The sequence below is a fragment of the Colletotrichum jinshuiense genome, chromosome 5 (genome assembly GCF_051148585.1).
Source record: "Colletotrichum jinshuiense chromosome 5, complete sequence".
Taxonomy (NCBI): domain Eukaryota; kingdom Fungi; phylum Ascomycota; class Sordariomycetes; order Glomerellales; family Glomerellaceae; genus Colletotrichum; species Colletotrichum jinshuiense.
Window position 1 is genome coordinate 2176564 of NC_139312.1, and position 16374 is coordinate 2192937.

A 16374-nucleotide genomic window follows, 5' to 3' on the forward strand; every position below is an offset into this window, starting at 1 on the left:
ACTCGGTACGACACCGGCAGGCGTGAAGGAGTGAAGTAGTTGCTTTCCAGCAAGCTCGGCGAGCTAGCGTTGACCGATGGGGAGACAGATCCGTTGTTCACACGACATGTCGAGACAGCGTTGGTTGGAGCCTGTAAGTTGTCTGGCCGGTATGGACCAAATAGGTTTTGTATGGGGAGGTTCGCGTGGGAGTGCAGAAGCACAGAAGCCAGAAAAAGAAGCCGAGCTAGCGAGACAGGATCGGGGACCGGTGAAGTTATGAAGTAAGGAAAGGCAAAGCGGTTACCAGGCGCGGGCTAGTAGGTAAAATGATGACTGTCTCCCCCCCGTTGTCGTCTGTGAGTAGACATGTGGAGGTGGCTAGTGCAGCCGACTGGACTGGGGTGGGGATGTTCGTCCCTCGTCGCCTGGGAAGCAGTTCGGATGCATCAAGCAACAGGGAAGTAGGAGGGAACGGTTACAGAACCAGGGGTAAGAAAATTGACAAGGAACCCGAGTCCAATCAAGGCAGAGGAGAAGGGAGGTTGCGCAAAAGGAGCAGAAAAAAGAAGAATGGGTAGCCGGGGGGGGGTTCATCGAAGCGTTTGCACTATGGTGGAGGAGCTCGGGGGCGAGGACGTCTGCCAGTCGGTGCTGGGTCAGCCGTGAGTGAGGTGTGAGCAGGCAGCGAAGGAGAGGGACGGAGACCTGCACTGCACTGCACCGCAATGCGCACAGTGAGGAGCAGCAGCAGCAGCAGCAGCAGGAGCAGCAGCGGCGGCCTGAGGAGAATGAGGAGGAGGCCCGCAAGAAAGGACCGAGGGAAGTGTGAGTGGCTTGGGAGGGATTCGGGGAGGAGGGGGGCGCGATGTTGGGGAAAGATGGGGCAAGGTGCTAAGGTAGCGTGCAAGCCGGGGTACGGGGGGGAGGGAGGGAGGGTCACCAAGAGGCTTGTCTTTTTTTGTCCAAGGCCTCGATGCGACAGGGGAGCGGGGCTAGTGCTGGCAGGCTGGGATGATGGGGTCGACGCAGGCCCAGGGCCCAGTCACCAGAGTCGGGTATCCGCTCTGCTCAGCAGTGCACGCTGAGGTAGGTACCTTAGCTTGGTACATTTTCCGAGTACGTACCCCGGTGCAAGGTGTGCCTGAGAAATGATGGAAGGACGTCTCACGGGGTGGGCAACCAGAGTCAACGAAACCCGCTAAGACAACGGGAAGCCTTCTTGTTGGCCGATTGTGTAGACCAAGTTCGCGAGCCCGGCCGACCTAGCCCGATGCCGACTCACACAGCATGGCACCGAGAGGGTCGACGACGGGGGGAGAGAGAGAGAGAGCAGAGCAAAAGGGGAGAGAAAACAAGGTCTGGCTGTCGTCGTTGTCGTCGCCGCCGTCGTTGCGTCGAGAGTGGCGATGGGACGGATGAAACGGGGAGAGAGTGTGAAATTGCATCATTACAAATTAAAGGGAACGAGTCGCGGCAAGGCAGGAGGCCAAAAGAAATAAAATAAAATAAACAATCAAAAGTAGAAGAATAAAATAAAAATAAAAGCTGAGGCAGACAGGGACAAGGAAGATGCAGCCCGCCCGCCGTCTTCAACCTTCTTTCTGCAGTGTACATAAAACAAGCTCAGCAATGCCGTTGGACGACAATCACGACCAAACAGGCCGAAGCAACCACACCCCGTCAAGGCACATACATACACACACACACACACATACACAGAAAGAGAGAGAGAGAGAGAGTGAGTGAGTGAAGGAGAGAGGTGTGTGTGTCAGCACCGACGGGCCGACCAAAGGTGATTGCGATATGACGAACTACCTCCCCCTTCGAGACGGCCCAGCTGCAGGCTCGCGTGGCTAACAAGATGCCATGTACCTGCTTTGCGGCGGGTCGCTGTCGTCGTTTCTTTTGCTCTCACACAACCCGAGATGCCCAAGGCAAGGCAATCAAACGAGCCAGGGTGCTGTGTACGTACAACAACCTGGGTGGATGTGTGGAGTCCTGAGATGAGAAGTGAGCTTGCGAGCAGGTGCATTGCGTGCCGTCACTGCAGCGTGCCGCTCGCTGTCGCCCATTGCGCACGCGGGTTGGCAAGGACGGAGGCGAGACGACCAGGTCACCTTTCTCAGAACATACGCGTGTTGGGCTGGGCTGGGCTGGGCTCGGCTGAGGTTGAGGTTGAGATCATGGTGTGTGCCATGTACGTGTGTGATGGTGGATGAGGCCGAGAGCCGCTCACAACACCCGGCAGACATCTCCGTCAGAGCAGAGGCTCCCCCCCAAGGACAAGCCCCCATCCCCCCCCCCCAGCTCGACAACTGCGGCTGCGCTTTGTAGACTATAGACATCGCGGAACCCGAGGCACTTGAACCGAGGCGGAGCCGAATGCGCGCATTGGAGGGCTCCCCAGCAGCGATGGCGAGCAAGCGACAGGGACAAGCACGGGACGAGGATGAGGTTCGACGTGGGTGTCGCAAGGCACCATGAGGGTGATTTATGTGTCCAAGTGCATTTGCTAAGTAATTACTATAGTATTGGCATGAGCCCAGTCCAATGCGGGCTGAGCATTTTGATGAGACGAACCGCCAGGACTGTACGGCGGTGGAGAAGGGCGTTACACCTGCCAAGCCCAAGACGGAAAGGCAAAGGGAATATGGGAGCATCGTGAGGGTACGGCCGACATGAGCCGGAGTCTGGATCGTCGTGGCCGGCCGATGGGCTCTGTACTGGGAGAAGGGACCGGCCAAGTTGATCAACATGTCTGTCTGGTGGAGGACGAGGAAAGGGACAGGCCGGGAGCTCCACTGCGAGATCCATAGTCTCCGTACCCGCGCCTTGCCTTGCCATTGCATGCCCTTGAGAACAGACAGTAAGAATAGATGCTCAACCCGGCCCTTGAAACGCAATATGGAAATCGGATTACAGCCTGGCGGCGACCCCTGAGGCAGTTGGCACGAGGGGGCGCGGGAAGCTTGTGAGTTCCGAGTCCACCGAGGTCGCGGAAATCGCCTGCCCGAGCAGCATCTCGACATTGCTACCCCGAATTTGCCAGCCGGCTGTGCTGCTTCTCTGCCTAGTCTAGTCTATTGTCTACCTTGCTCGAGAAAGCAGGTAGGTAGTCCTGTGACCGTAATGTGTCTGTCATGCAGTGCAGGGAAGAGCGCAGCTGCCTCGACCCAGCGCCGCATGTCGAGGTGAATGGGGAGTACGTAGTAGATAACATGGCATTACATTGAATCTCAACCTTAACCTCCAGATCCTCGGGCGACTTCGCCAGGGGGTCGCCGACACCAGAACCTGGCCCTGTCCAGTCCGAGTGCCAAGTCCCGGTACCAGTCCCAGTCCCAGTCCCCAGCGGGACTTTTCAGCCCTCCCTGGACAGGACGGACCCGAGGTGAGCAGGGCTTCTGTAGGGTCGGTCCCCTATGAGCTTCGACCACCCAGCATGGCGTTCCCCGGCTCCTCAGGCTTAGCTGAGAGCACATGGTGGTCCTCTAGCGGCGCGCTCTCCACAACGGCCGATAACCCAAAGGCACGCAACACCCGTTCGACCCGATTCGAGTCTGCAACATGACTCTGCGCTCACCATAAACTCGTAAAGACGGGTCGTTTCTGAAGAAGACCTATCCACATCTCATACAATAACCTTTTTTCTCGCGCCTGCGGGCGGGAGTCGACCAATCTACTTTTGCCCACCCAAACTGCAACCTGCGTCGTACACGTCCGTCGGCGTTTGACAAACCTAATCAACACGTGGGCGCCAGAAACGCCTGCGCCCCCCCTTATGTTTCCATGAGCCCATGAACCCTTGAACATATTGCTAATACGCCTTTGGCGAAAGCGACGACGACGACGACGACAACGGCCTTGACTCGCTTCTGGCGGCGTCTCTTCGGCCTCGTCAAACCACGGAGAGAGCGGCACCCAAAAGCGTCCAGACCAGCTTGAAATATCAAGCCACGCCGAGGCGAGTCAAAACCCAGACAGAAAACCTTGCGATTCGCCGCCATCGCCATACAAGCATATGATACGCTTTGGATGGAACCCAAGATGTCGCTTGTACCACCACCCATGGGGGCGTGCAAGGCCATGCACTGACACAGAGGAGCCCGGGTTAATGGGTGTCTCAGCGACCCAGGCGGCACCTGTCAAGGCCGGTACTTGTCCAAATTACCTACATGGCATGCATGCACTTCCCCAGTGCTATATGGCTAGCATTTAATTACCGTACGACGTTCCATCACCAGTAGGCGTTGCCCCCTCCCGGTGGGAAAAGAAACGGCGAATGGACGACAGGACCAGCCGTTCTCCAGCAAGGTGAGACGAAGTCGGTTTTGATCGCCTTCTAAGCTTTAGGACGAACATGAGCATTCAAGCGCCAAAGGTCCCAATGCAATGCGCTTCCGTCCATGCCCCTACAGGTAGATCAGCGGCCTGGATAGGCGTTACCAGGTTCGCCTGCAGCCCCATAACCCCGGCATTCCGTCACCGCCGCCCGGCTTGCCTCGTCCTACCTACCTACCCCTTGGAGACAAGAGAGTGTGCTTCCCGGCCGAGCGCTCCGCGATGCCCTGCCATGCTACCTTGGCCGCCAGCCGGTGTGTAGTGTACTCGCATGGGCAAAATCCTATGTCGAGTTACGAATGCGGATATCCAGCAGAGGCGTTGGCGGAAAAAGGACACGGGAAAGTGGTTGACTAGCCCTGCCATAGGCTCCCCCCCTCCCCGCGCTGGGTACAGGAACCACAGCGTCGGACGCCGTTGGTCCAGCCGGTACTCAGCGGACCGCCAAGACCGGGCCATGTTACCAATTTCATCAGGGTCAGTAGGGAAACGGCGCAGCTTCGACGTGCCAGCAACATGTCATTTCTTCTTCGACGTGGCTTCATATAAACTCGGACATGGCTCTGAAGCTGACGTTTGACACTGACACTTGACAGATTGGTTCAAGTGCATGACATTTAGCCCTTTCTTCTCTCGTTCCACCCTGAGAAATGACGCCAGCTCGAGCGAGCCTCGAGACAAAGGGCCGGTCCGTCAGAAAGGGCCCCTGTCGTGGCGGATGTTGGAGAGATGGGGGAGGTGGAGGGGAGAAAGCAATGTGAGCGAGAAAGAAAGCGATGGCCTTCGGCAATACAGCTAGGATCCGGCACTGTACCCGTCCTCCGCCATTTAAGCATGAGTCTGCCGTGAGCGAAACCATCACCAAGTACCGGTTGCCGATGGCGGGCACACCCAGGCCACGCCTGTTGCTCGCTCGTAAGTATTCCCTTTTCTGCTCTGGCGTCATTTGGCACTCTGCCCGCACACTTCACGTTAGCCTTGAAGGTACTGCTTGGAGGGCGAGATGTGTGTGTGTGTGTGTGTGTGTGATGGAAAGGGGGGATGGGATGGATGGGGCCTAGAAGGAAAAGATGGGACGAAAAAAAGATCCTTGCAAGGACCGTCTTGATCAAGTCAAGTTGCGGGCCAGGGCCAGATGGGCGGGCCAGAGGACAGGCACATCGACAGGGCAAGGGGTGATGTGGATTTTGCGGCCAGACCGCGATGACCCAGGTGACATGGCTTGATGCGCATAGTGTATTCGTAGTGCATCCACATTGGATGCTGTCCAAGGGCCCATTGGGCCAGCTCTGGACGGGACGGACTGGCTCTCGAGAGATTGCTCGGCTGCCGACTCTTGTCAAGCCGCCACCCGTTGCTGCCGTTGCGTGTTGTCGCGGATTCTTGCTGCTGCTGCTGCTGCTGCTGCTCCTCCTCCTACCCTCCCTCATGCCCTTGTTGTGTCTGTCCTGTGGTCGAGTCCCTCTTCATCGCTCGCTCGCTGCGGGCGGCGTGTGCGGTGAGATGGTCGCACAATGGGAAGGCCATGCCTGCCGTCCCGTGGGCAGCTCCTTGATCGGGACACCCAAGTCCGCTTCAGAGATAACGCGCCGCCCGGGGCATGCTCGGGTCCTGGCACCTTTGGTAGACCTCAAAGGCACTCCAAGTCGCGAGGGGCCTCGACCGCAGTCCCGGCCGTGGCTTTTGTCGGGTGTCGACAGAGTCAACTGCTGTGGTGCTCACTGCCATCCCCGTGATACGGGACAACGCGCCCGGCTCCCATCTCACGTCGAGTTACATCCGACTACCTTACCGGTCGCCGGTTGAGACTGCGACTCTGCTTCCCTGTCTCACGCATATCGCATGGAAAAGGGAATCTCGCCCGTCCCCAATCCAACCCAACCTGGCCACGAGGACGTGGCTGGTGTATGCTCATCCTTCGCCCTGGGCCAATGGCTCTCGTTGTGTCCGTCATCCATCCATCTTCTCGTTCAGGGACCCTTTTTCGGCCGCAGCCAGCGAGTCGCGCCAATCCAGTGCGCATATCTGCCTGCCCTGGGGATCGCAGCACATGGCAACCAGATGTAGTGAATGCATGGCGATGATCCCGGCTTGCCAGCATTTCAGTCGCACAAGGGGGGTGGCGGTTCGGGAACAGAGATCTTGGGGGGGGGAGCAGAGCACAGGCACAGGCACCAGCACCACTTGCAACGCCGCATCAGCAAAGAAGCACCGCAGCACAGGCAGCACAGCAGAGGAACAGAATTGGAGAATAACACACACACACTATGAGCCTCCGGTCGAAGGGGAGCGGGGACTATGTCGATCGATGCGGAGAAGCTTCTGCTTTTGTCTTTCTGCTGAAGGAGTCTGCCACGTTCAGTGCCAAGGCCGTATCACCTAACTCTGGGGTTCGTTCCCACGAGGGGGTTCATTCGACAGCAAGTCAAGTCGAATCCCCCTTTCCTCCCCCGAAGGTTGACCGTTTCAAGTTCAAGTCAGATTCTCTCGTGGATGCCCCTTCGGCGTCGAGCGTGACAGAAGGCTCCTGCCTGCCTGTTGGTTGCCGCTCGAATCAGCACACCGGCGCGCATTTTCGAGGCAGATTAATGACGTTGGCCAGTGCCGAGCCGGAACAACGCGAGTTACCCGACAATAATACCAACCTCCCTGCACTTCGACACCGACTCCCTGGCCTGCCTGGGCTTCCCCAGATTACTCGTTGATCCGCCACACCCAGCATCGCTCATCCGTGCAGCAAAGCCACAGCCAATTCACTCCTCCCTGCTCCTGCTTGGTACCCAACGTTGCACAAGAGCCGTGCGCGTCTCGGTAATAGCCTTGTCACCAGCATCAAGCCGTCACATTCCCCTTCCGATAGATTGGTTGCCTCTCAATCATCGAGAATGGACGCTGCCACACCCGAAAGCCATCTGTCGACGGGACTAGCCTAATTGCTGGCTTGCCAGGCCTTGCGAGCAATCTCCGCTAGAGAGTGGGCACTTTAACGGTCTTCGGCCCATCGCAGACAAGTCGGCGACCATCATCATACCGAGTTCAAAGGCGCCATTGATATCTTTTGGCAACTCTTTGCCGAGATGTTCGTCAACACACGCGCCCACAAGGCGCGCCTAGCAACACGTTGACACGGCCTGGAGTTGGAAATTCGCAAAGCAAAAACAAAAAAACCGACAGAGAAAGGAAAAAAATTGCCCCGCAATCTGTGCACCTGACTTCCAGAGACCTTTACCCCTCATGCACTTGCAGAGCCGAGTAGCAGCCGAAAAGGTCTGCTCGTTGGGGAGCCCGATGCAGGTCGGGGCACCACAGCAGCCAAAAGGCCCTGACCAGGATCTATTGACTTTCCCTATGGGAGTAGCCGGATATGTGATGCTTATGCCGCCTCGCGTAGGGCCTCGAGTTCGATGGCATACATGCAACCACGACGCCAAACAGCCACTCATGTCATGGAGCGAGGTTTTGCGCTACTGCGCCGAGGCAAAAAGAATAACGGCCATGTTCTCCAGATTTGGGGGCCAGCCTCCATGCCCCCCCAGCCAACTAGCGTCGACACCAACGCGTGAGGCGGTTGGGGAAGCAGGCGTGCAGGGTTCCGCAGGAGACACTCTGTATTACACGTGGTCGTGGTGTCTCCTGCGGCGCATGGGCCATGGTTGGCTATCCGGATTCCTGAGCTGCCGCTTCTTAACAAGCCAACTATGGAACTATGGAACCATGGGGGAGCACTGTTCGAGAAGAGGTCGCCAACCATTATCGGACGTCAATTAAGATCCATCGTCGAGAGAAGCTTTGACTGTGCGTCGCGCCTCCGGTACTCTAACCAGCAGCGTGGATACAACCTAAAGAAAAGGGAAATCTGCCCAAGAACCACACGCCGGAAGACTCTGGCGCGCGCTCGCAATTTCGAGATCCGGTATCCAGCGATGCGAGCAGGGCCGGAGAAAACCCAGCGGCAGCTGTACCACGGTATTCAAGTCTCGGAGATCGCCTGCCCCATTCGTTTCGCCTTCCCTTCGGCTGCTCCCCCATCACCAATCTCTCTCTGCCATCGTTGCATTACCAAGTCTTGACCGCCACCACGCATGGGTCCCAGACGTCGCACAGCGGTCCCGTCAACGCCCATGTAGTGCTTCGAGCCGCCGGTTTCGGCTCCGGGCTCCAGCCATCCAATCTGGGAAAGACAAACCCGCATCTAATTTCTTGCCTCGCGGGATCCTCATCAAACTCGCTCGGCCGCGTCTGGGCCAGTTCGAGGCTCTAACACGACCTTGACAACACCTCGCCCTGCGGAACGGGCGTCACTTTGTGACAGAAAAGTAGACAGATGCCCTGTGACGCCAAGGATCGGCCGCCGTCCGACACCCACAACTGCCACAGGCCGGACAGCAGGAGACGAGGAGGCGACAGCAATGACCAATACCACAACTTCCCTGTACTTATTATAGAAGACTTCTGCGATACGGTCTAATCTGATGCGACCTACCGCTTTAGCAACAAAAACCTTGTGACTGGTCCCCTTGGGCTGTCCTGACGATCCTCACAACCGGCTCGCCAACCGAAGATCTATATCGCTGTCAGCTATTAGTCAAGCAGCACGCCTTGGTGGTTTGCCATCTTTGCGGCACACCAACGCGGCCGGATCGCCGGGGATTGATCAAGATGGTCCTACAGTGGTGCGGGAAGCGCTGTAGAGACCATGACCGCGCAAGATTGTAACTCCGAGCCCTGGCCAACTTTGAAATGTCATTTAATATATCTCCTACAGGCACTAACTCCATTGGGGCGGCTCTTCCATGCTCTCTGCGTGTGTATCTCAGAATTCTGGCTCGAAGAGGCATTGAGGGAAACACCGACCCTCGTCGGTGGCGCCTGGGGCGATGTTCTTACCGCCCGTCCACTCCTACAGATATCAACGGGCATGGCTTTACAACCTGCTGTGACCTCGCCTCCATTCATCACGCCAGGTCCACCGTTCTCGCGGGCAACTGGAAGTGCGGGAATAAGGGCAATGCTTGGGCTATCATCACCCCAAACTGCCGCAAGATGCATGGGTATTTTGAGTGTGCGAGAGGGAAACAAGGCCCTGCCAGGACCCCACCGCCGATTCGTGAGTATCGACAGCAGCCTCGGGAACGACGCTCCTTTGGAAACCCGACGGTGTGCGCCCACCGGCATGAAGTCTTGAACGGTTTCCTTCGCGTTCCCTCAGATGCTCCCTTGCATATCACGATTAAGCTCATGGGCGGCTAGGCGCGCACCCGTCCCACAACGTCTCCCACCCAGTCAGACTGGTCACCTCCCTCCGGCTTACGGGGTCTCTTCCAACCGTGCCAATCATCCCCCAAAGGTCTCTCGCAAGACTTGGGGAATTTTGGAGAACACGGCCGGCAGCCCACCCTCTTCCGAGTCAAGACCTCTTCTCCGAGGCTGGGGTGAAAAGTTGCCAACGATTCGTGACTCCGCCCAATATGGCGCTCTCCACACTCCTCTCCACGCATCCACCACTTCCGCAGGTCCTGAACCCTGATTTCGTACGGGCCACCCAATTTTACACCTGTACCCCGCGACACCTGACCATTGAGAAATGCCGGACCGGTACGCCACTATTCATGGCAGACGGTAACCTCCCAGCAGCGGGGCGACACCGTCTTGCCCCAATATGGGCAGGCACGGGGGCTAACGCCCCGTGCGACGACGACGCCTCGCCGTCACCTACAGCGAATAGCGAGTCATCGTCGTTGACCTGCCATCCGGGCACCGCGGCTCCCTCGTCGACGTTGACTATCAGTTCTGCCCGAGGCATACCACCAGGCTATCGACTCCGAGTTGACTTGTTAGTTCATGGCCTGACGGGAACAACCCGCCCGCCGATTCATCCAGAGTAGAAGCTGCTCCTCTCCTATTCTTGCACATGTCCCAGACCAAGTATACGGAGTTGTACCTATGACCTTCGACACAATACCTGGTTGCAAGCCTTACCTGCTTGAATACAAACGGGCTAGGCGGCCCAGCCGTGTTGCATCACCATGCGGACGTGTTGGCAGCACGTCTTGACTCTACCTGACGTTACCCCCCTATTGCCCTGCGATGGAAGGGGATAGCCAGCAACCAAAGCGGTATGCACCTTTGAGTCATATCATGCCCTGCCAGCTCGCGGGTGCCTCTCAACCTCCGTATCACAAAAACATGTCTTGAGCCGCGTTTCTCCTGCCTTGTGGCAGGTCATAATATACCGAAGATGCACGACGACTCTTCTCGGAGGCGGCAAGGAAAGCAATCACAACGCTGGAGCAAGGCTCCACGCCCCTTTCATTTCCTTTGGTCATATTCAAAATTATCGCCATCTCCTCCACGGCAGCCACTCGCCTCCATTGCCAGCCCATGTGGTATTTTCGGCATCGAACCCCTGCCAACCACATTGCGAGTCGTCCCGACCGCTCCGGGACATCGTCTGGCGTCATGGACATTCTCGCCCGAGAGCCGTCGCGGTCGTCGCCACCTCCCATTCGCCGTCCCAAAGCCAAAAGGCGTTCCCGATCGGCTCGATTGACCAGCTCAGGGGCGGCCTTGCCCTGCTTTCCCGCCCTTGCATGCTCATTTTCGTCTCTTTGGAGAAGCTCCGATCGATACACGTCATCGCTCAAGCTGGGCAGAGCCGAGTATGGACGGCGGCGCGAGTCGGGGCCTGCAACCCGACCCTTCTGCCATGCGCCGGCTCTCAGCTGGCAATAAAGGCCTGGACCGTGACGTGGAGATGGATGCCCCGTCGTCCAAGTGATGAGTTTAGCTAGCGGGACATGCATTGTTCCCGCTTCAGCTGAGGACGCGAAGGGCTGAGGACGCGAAGGGCTGAGGAAATGACGGGGAGTCGCATTGTCCGTTACGCCGTCTTGTAAGCTGCGCCTTGAGCAAACTTGGCCAGCTAGCGGCAAGGCCTGGGGAACCCTTTCTGTGATGATAATTATAGAGACTTGCAGAAAGAGAGACAGAGAGAGAGAGAGAGAGAGAGAGAGAGAGAGAGAGAGAGAGAGAGAGAGAGAGAGAGAGAGAGAGAGAGAGAGCGAGAGAGCGAGAAAGCGAGAGAGAGATAGCACACCTTTGCTTTGACATGAAGCCCCCGGATCCCAAAGTACACAAGCCCATCAACACAAACGTTCGGTCGTTGCCCTTCGCCGGAACCAAAAGGGGAGCCTTTTGCTTCTCATCGGGATTTCCCTCCTCGCGAGGATTCCGCTATTCACACCTTACATGAGAGCGCCTCTTTCTCTCTTTTGGGGGAGGGAGGGAGGGACGGACGTAATCGGGTCCTTCGAGCAAAAACAAACCCCCCTCATCATTCCAAGGCTGACCGACGCACCCACCGAAAAGAGAAAAGGAGGTTTTGACTATAAGCCATGATATGCACCATCAGCTACAGAATGCGACGTCGTGGCTTGAGCATGGATGCGAAGATCAGGACACTTGTTTTGGGGGGTGAGGAGGGGAGTGGGGAGGGGGACGGGTTTTGGCCCGTAAGCATGGGGCTTACTTGCGTCCTTTTGAAAGCAGAGGAAGGGGCGGGGCGGGATGGAGGGTGTGTGTGTGTGTGTGTGCGTGTGTTCGTATGGGCGTCGACACACATACACAGACAGAGCAGGCAGACACACACTCACACACTCACACACTCACGCACTCACGCACTCACACGCAATCAATACCAGTACGGCGCGGCCGCTGGTGTTGCTCGCCGAGGCGATCGTCATCCGCCGACTGGACGGGCGTGCGCCTGAAAATCACACCACGCAAAGTCCCCTTTGGCGGAAGGGCCCTCGCCGCGGTCGATGGGCACGAAGACCCTTGGGGAGGGGAGGGACCCTGGGGACCCTGAAAGAGGATGTGCTCGGGGCATTGTCCGGCGTAGGTGATGCCTGGACCATCCGTCTCACCGAGCCGACAGGGTGTGGTGAGAGGATTGATGACGATAATACGGTCCCGTCTCGATGAGTCGCGCGACGCTCTACAAGCAAGTCTGCTCCGGGCGATGGTGCCGGGCTATAAGGGGGGTTGAGCGTCGCACATCATGCGATTGAGCGTCACTAGCACATGTTCGTGTCCGGATTTGATTGCATCAATTGATACATAAAACAAAAAGTAAACGGCACCCTCTAGGGTGCCCCCCTCTAGGAAGCTTTGGACAGCCTCTGGAGCTGTCCGAGACCGTTAAGGTCATGAGAAATCGTAGTTAGAAGAAAGATACAATAAAACCCACTCTCGAAAGGAGATGGAAAGTCCCAGTTCGCCTCGTCCTCGCACATGAGCTAGATGGAACTAGATCTTGTAAATGCTCCCCTATGAATCGTCTGTCTGCCTTCTGCCCGATACATCTCGCTCTCCCCAAAATAAAACGCCGTGTATGCAATGGGTCGCCTTCTTCCCCGACGAACGCCTGTCAGGATAAAGCCAGGGGGTTCACCGGGGGACCATTTCCGTCTCCGTTCTCTCCCTCCCTCGCCCCCCCCGCACGTTCCCGCCGCTTTCTTGGGGCCTGGCATCGGAAATGACATTGCGGGCCTCAAGTTCCCGTCTCTCCAAGCCCGGAGAGGTTGTGGAAATGCAGCTTCGAGTATGGCTCGATCGCACCCTCCGTTCTCCGCACTGGGAGTGGAGGCCCGACGGTTTGCCTTGGCCATCGTAGAGAGCTCCACTCGACCTAGCTTTCTTGGGTCTGGAGCTCGTCGACGCTGCCCTTGTCGCCGTTTATTGCCCGGTAATGGTTGCCGCTTGATTAGAAAATGCGAGTCCTGTCACCGTGGGGCCGTTGAAATGAGGCGTGCCGTCCGTAGTGCGCGTATCTGCTGTTCTTTTTCCGATGCTGGGCACAGATATCAGGCCAGGCCGAAGAAAAGCGTAAATATAACCAAGTCTCAAAGGTTCTTCTCCGCATCACTACTCAGAACAAGCTCCTACCACTTGCCAGTCTGACAAAGCTGTAGGGCACATTCTGGCCGACCAGCAGCCTGAGGGTCTCAACTGTGGTGAAGGCGGACGTATCGGCGACATTGTAGGCCGAGAAGCCGGCCTGTTGAGCGATGAGACCCGGGTCGCCGCCCTTTCTTGCACCTACAGTCTCGGCGAGATCTAGGAAGACCTTCTTGAAGTTGGAGCTTCCGCGGACGTTCGCGCCAAATACACGAACGAGCATGCCGACGAGGTTGCTCTTCTCCGGCCCAAGAGCTGAGACGACCAAGAACGGTGCTGCGTCGTCGCCGACCGTTTGGGCTCTCTTGAGGCTCTCTAGACTGTTGAATGGCTCAATCACTGGGCCGTCACGTGCCAAAGCTGGTGGTGTCCGGAATCCAACGGTATATATCTTGCCGATCCGGAGAGCCTTCAGAGCGTACATGACTGACGCAGCATCTTCGCCGGAAGACGCCAGGACGACAGCTGTCCTGCCAAAGTATGCGGAGGGTGCCATGTCTCGTGTCAACGTGCTGATGATGCCTCGCCAACTGGCGTTGTCGAGTATCAGAGACGTGTTGGGCGACAGACTGGAGAAATTCGACCCGAGATGGCCGAATGAGTCATGGTGCCCATGGCGAGGGCTCGAGGGAATGGATGCGGGGGCGGATGACGCCGACGATGACGACCCCGACTTGACAATGATCGTGTCAACAGTGCCGATGAGCCGGGCGGCTTCGGTCAGCTCCGGGCCCTTCCCGCCATTGAGCGATGCGAAAAACGAGCTGTGCTTCAGCAGGCCGTTCCAGGAGACTGGAGGGCTGAGGTAGGCACCGCCGAAATTCTTTTGGTTACACCAAGCTTCCATGCTCGAAAAGTTGTTGGGCAAGCGCTCCACAACTGCGAAATAATGCGGCAGTCCAAGCTCGTTAAAGCATTTCTCATAGAACGGCGCCTGTGGGGTCGAGCTCCGGAAGGCCGGTGTAGTGATGCCATATATGCTCTTCTTGGGGAGCTGCCCGAGCAGAGCCAAGGCCGCATTGATCTCCGACGCACTCATTTGGCCTGGGGCCGCGACTATTGGCAGCAGCGGATGAGTGATGGGGGTGAAGACTCTGTTGAGAGTGCGAGAGAACTGGCCAGTTTCTCCCATGTTGACCCCCGAGAATGGCGGCGAGTCTGGGTAGTCTGCCCGCATTTTGGAGCGGAAGTACTCCAACTCGAAGTTTTCATTGTGGTCGTTAATGATGGCGATCATTTTGATGATGTCGGCATACTTGGTGGATTCGACGTAAACCTGCTCGGCATAGGATGAAGGCCATTTGAAGGTGCCAGAGAAGTCGTGGAACGCGGACATGATCCGACTGCTCCCTTTCTGTTCGTAGAGCTTCTTCCGGATGGCTTCAGGAAGCCACAGTTCCACGTCAATGTATTCGACCCCCCATTGGATGGCTCGGTACAGATACTCGTAGTAAAGATCGGGGTTCTCCATCGGGAAACGACCATTTTCTCTCGTGCACCGGGTTGTGAAGATGATGGGTAGTTCTGTCCGCTGACGCAAGAGCATCAGCTGCTCTCCGACGTAGCTCAAGCTTGGGATGGCAGAGTATGTGCCGTCTTCGAGGGGCTCCTTGAGGAGATCAACTCGAATTTCCACCGCGTCTGCACCGACAGTGAGAATGTCAATGTTTGGCAGTGCAGCACTAACATCTGGAAACGTTGTGGAGATGAAGTATGTGCGTGGTTTGGACATCAGCGTCTCGTGATGGTTGATCTGGCCCAGGGTGAAGGAAATAAACCTAGACAGGTCTCGGCGGAAGAAGGGGGCCTCGGTGTACAAGAACTCGTAGTCGCACTGAGCCGAGAGAAAGTTGTCCGGCGGCATACCGAGGTTGACACAGTGAGCGTTGATGGCCACCACAAGCTCCCTGTTCCGAGAGGTAATGTCATTCTTTGCAAGTTCCGCCGGGACGCCCACCACAAGCCCTTGGTCCGCAACGCTGACCTCCTGCAACGCAGAGCGAATGGCGAATGGTTTTCCAAGAACGTCGGCGAAGACCGACACGATCTTGTCTTGGCCGGGACCATACACGATGACAACGATCCTGGTGTCCCCTCTCTGAGGGGCGGTTCCGAATCTCGTACCGGTTGTGACGGCAGGGCTGGCGTTCCGGTCAACGTCCATCTCGACATCTTGATTTCCTGGCCCGTTGATGCTCCGTGGGCGCGCCGGAATCGGGCCCGCCCCGAGCTGGTGAACTGATGCCATGCCGGTGCCTGAGGGACCGTTGATCTCGAGTTGCGAGAAACGAGCAGTCACTCCAGGTACGTGGTACTGAGGTGGAGAATGCGCAACGAAGCCACGATAAACCGCTTCCTCCCCTTCTCCTCCTTCAGAACCACGCGGGTAGTCGTAAGGAAGTATGATGGCGGTGGATAATGATGTTAGGTATGTCAAGCCAGAGTCCCATGACAAGACGAACTGATGGTCCAGGCAGGCTCGTGGCAGTCCGAGGGACGAATGGAAGCAGACTCGACGGGCCACAGGGGGGGGGATAGGCAGTGTACTATGACAGAGAAGAGAGAAAGAAGAGGGAGAGAGCAGGGCCTCGGCGTGTCAGGTGATCTAATGGTGTCAGAGTTATGCGTCGGGAGGAAGAAGCTGGTGGGGGTCGCTGTGAGGCTGGTGCATAGGGAGGTCTCGTCAAGGTCGGGGGCGCGCTGCGCGCTGCGCAGGTTGTGATTGATAAGAGTAAGAGATGCGCCGTGGGATTACAAGAGGGCAATGACGATGAGAAGAGCGCTATCAACCGGTCTGATGGGGCCCAGGTACTTTCTTCCACCAATTCGCTGGGTGCTTTCAGGCGTTCCGATGCAGGATTGGAAGCTCGCGATGCCTAGGGTGGACTGGGTCGTCTAATTGAAGCGCAGACGGGGCTTGGGTGCGTGCCAGCGGCAGGCGGCAAGAATCTCGATTGAAGCTCTGGCGATGGTGCTCCGGGGCCAGTCGCATGTGGCGGCCGAGTCGGACCGTGGGGGGGAGAAAGGTTGATGACAGGGCAGCCCACGAAACCGGGCAGAGGTCAGATGGGACGGCGTGGAAACTGTCGATCA

The 16374-nt window shown here is 57.4% G+C and overlaps 1 protein-coding gene across 1 annotated transcript; it reads right to left on the bottom strand.

The window, feature by feature from the left end:
* Positions 1-13252: 13252 nt before the first annotated feature.
* On the bottom strand, positions 13253-15529 carry EsH8_V_000552 (type I 3-dehydroquinase-domain-containing protein; the record flags this gene model as incomplete). The annotated part of the gene is made up of 1 exon (XM_083273068.1): positions 13253-15529. The coding sequence occupies one exon, from the start codon at positions 15527-15529 to the stop codon at positions 13253-13255; it is 2277 nt and encodes a 758-aa protein (XP_083125783.1).
* Between the last annotated feature and the right edge of the window lie 845 nt (positions 15530-16374).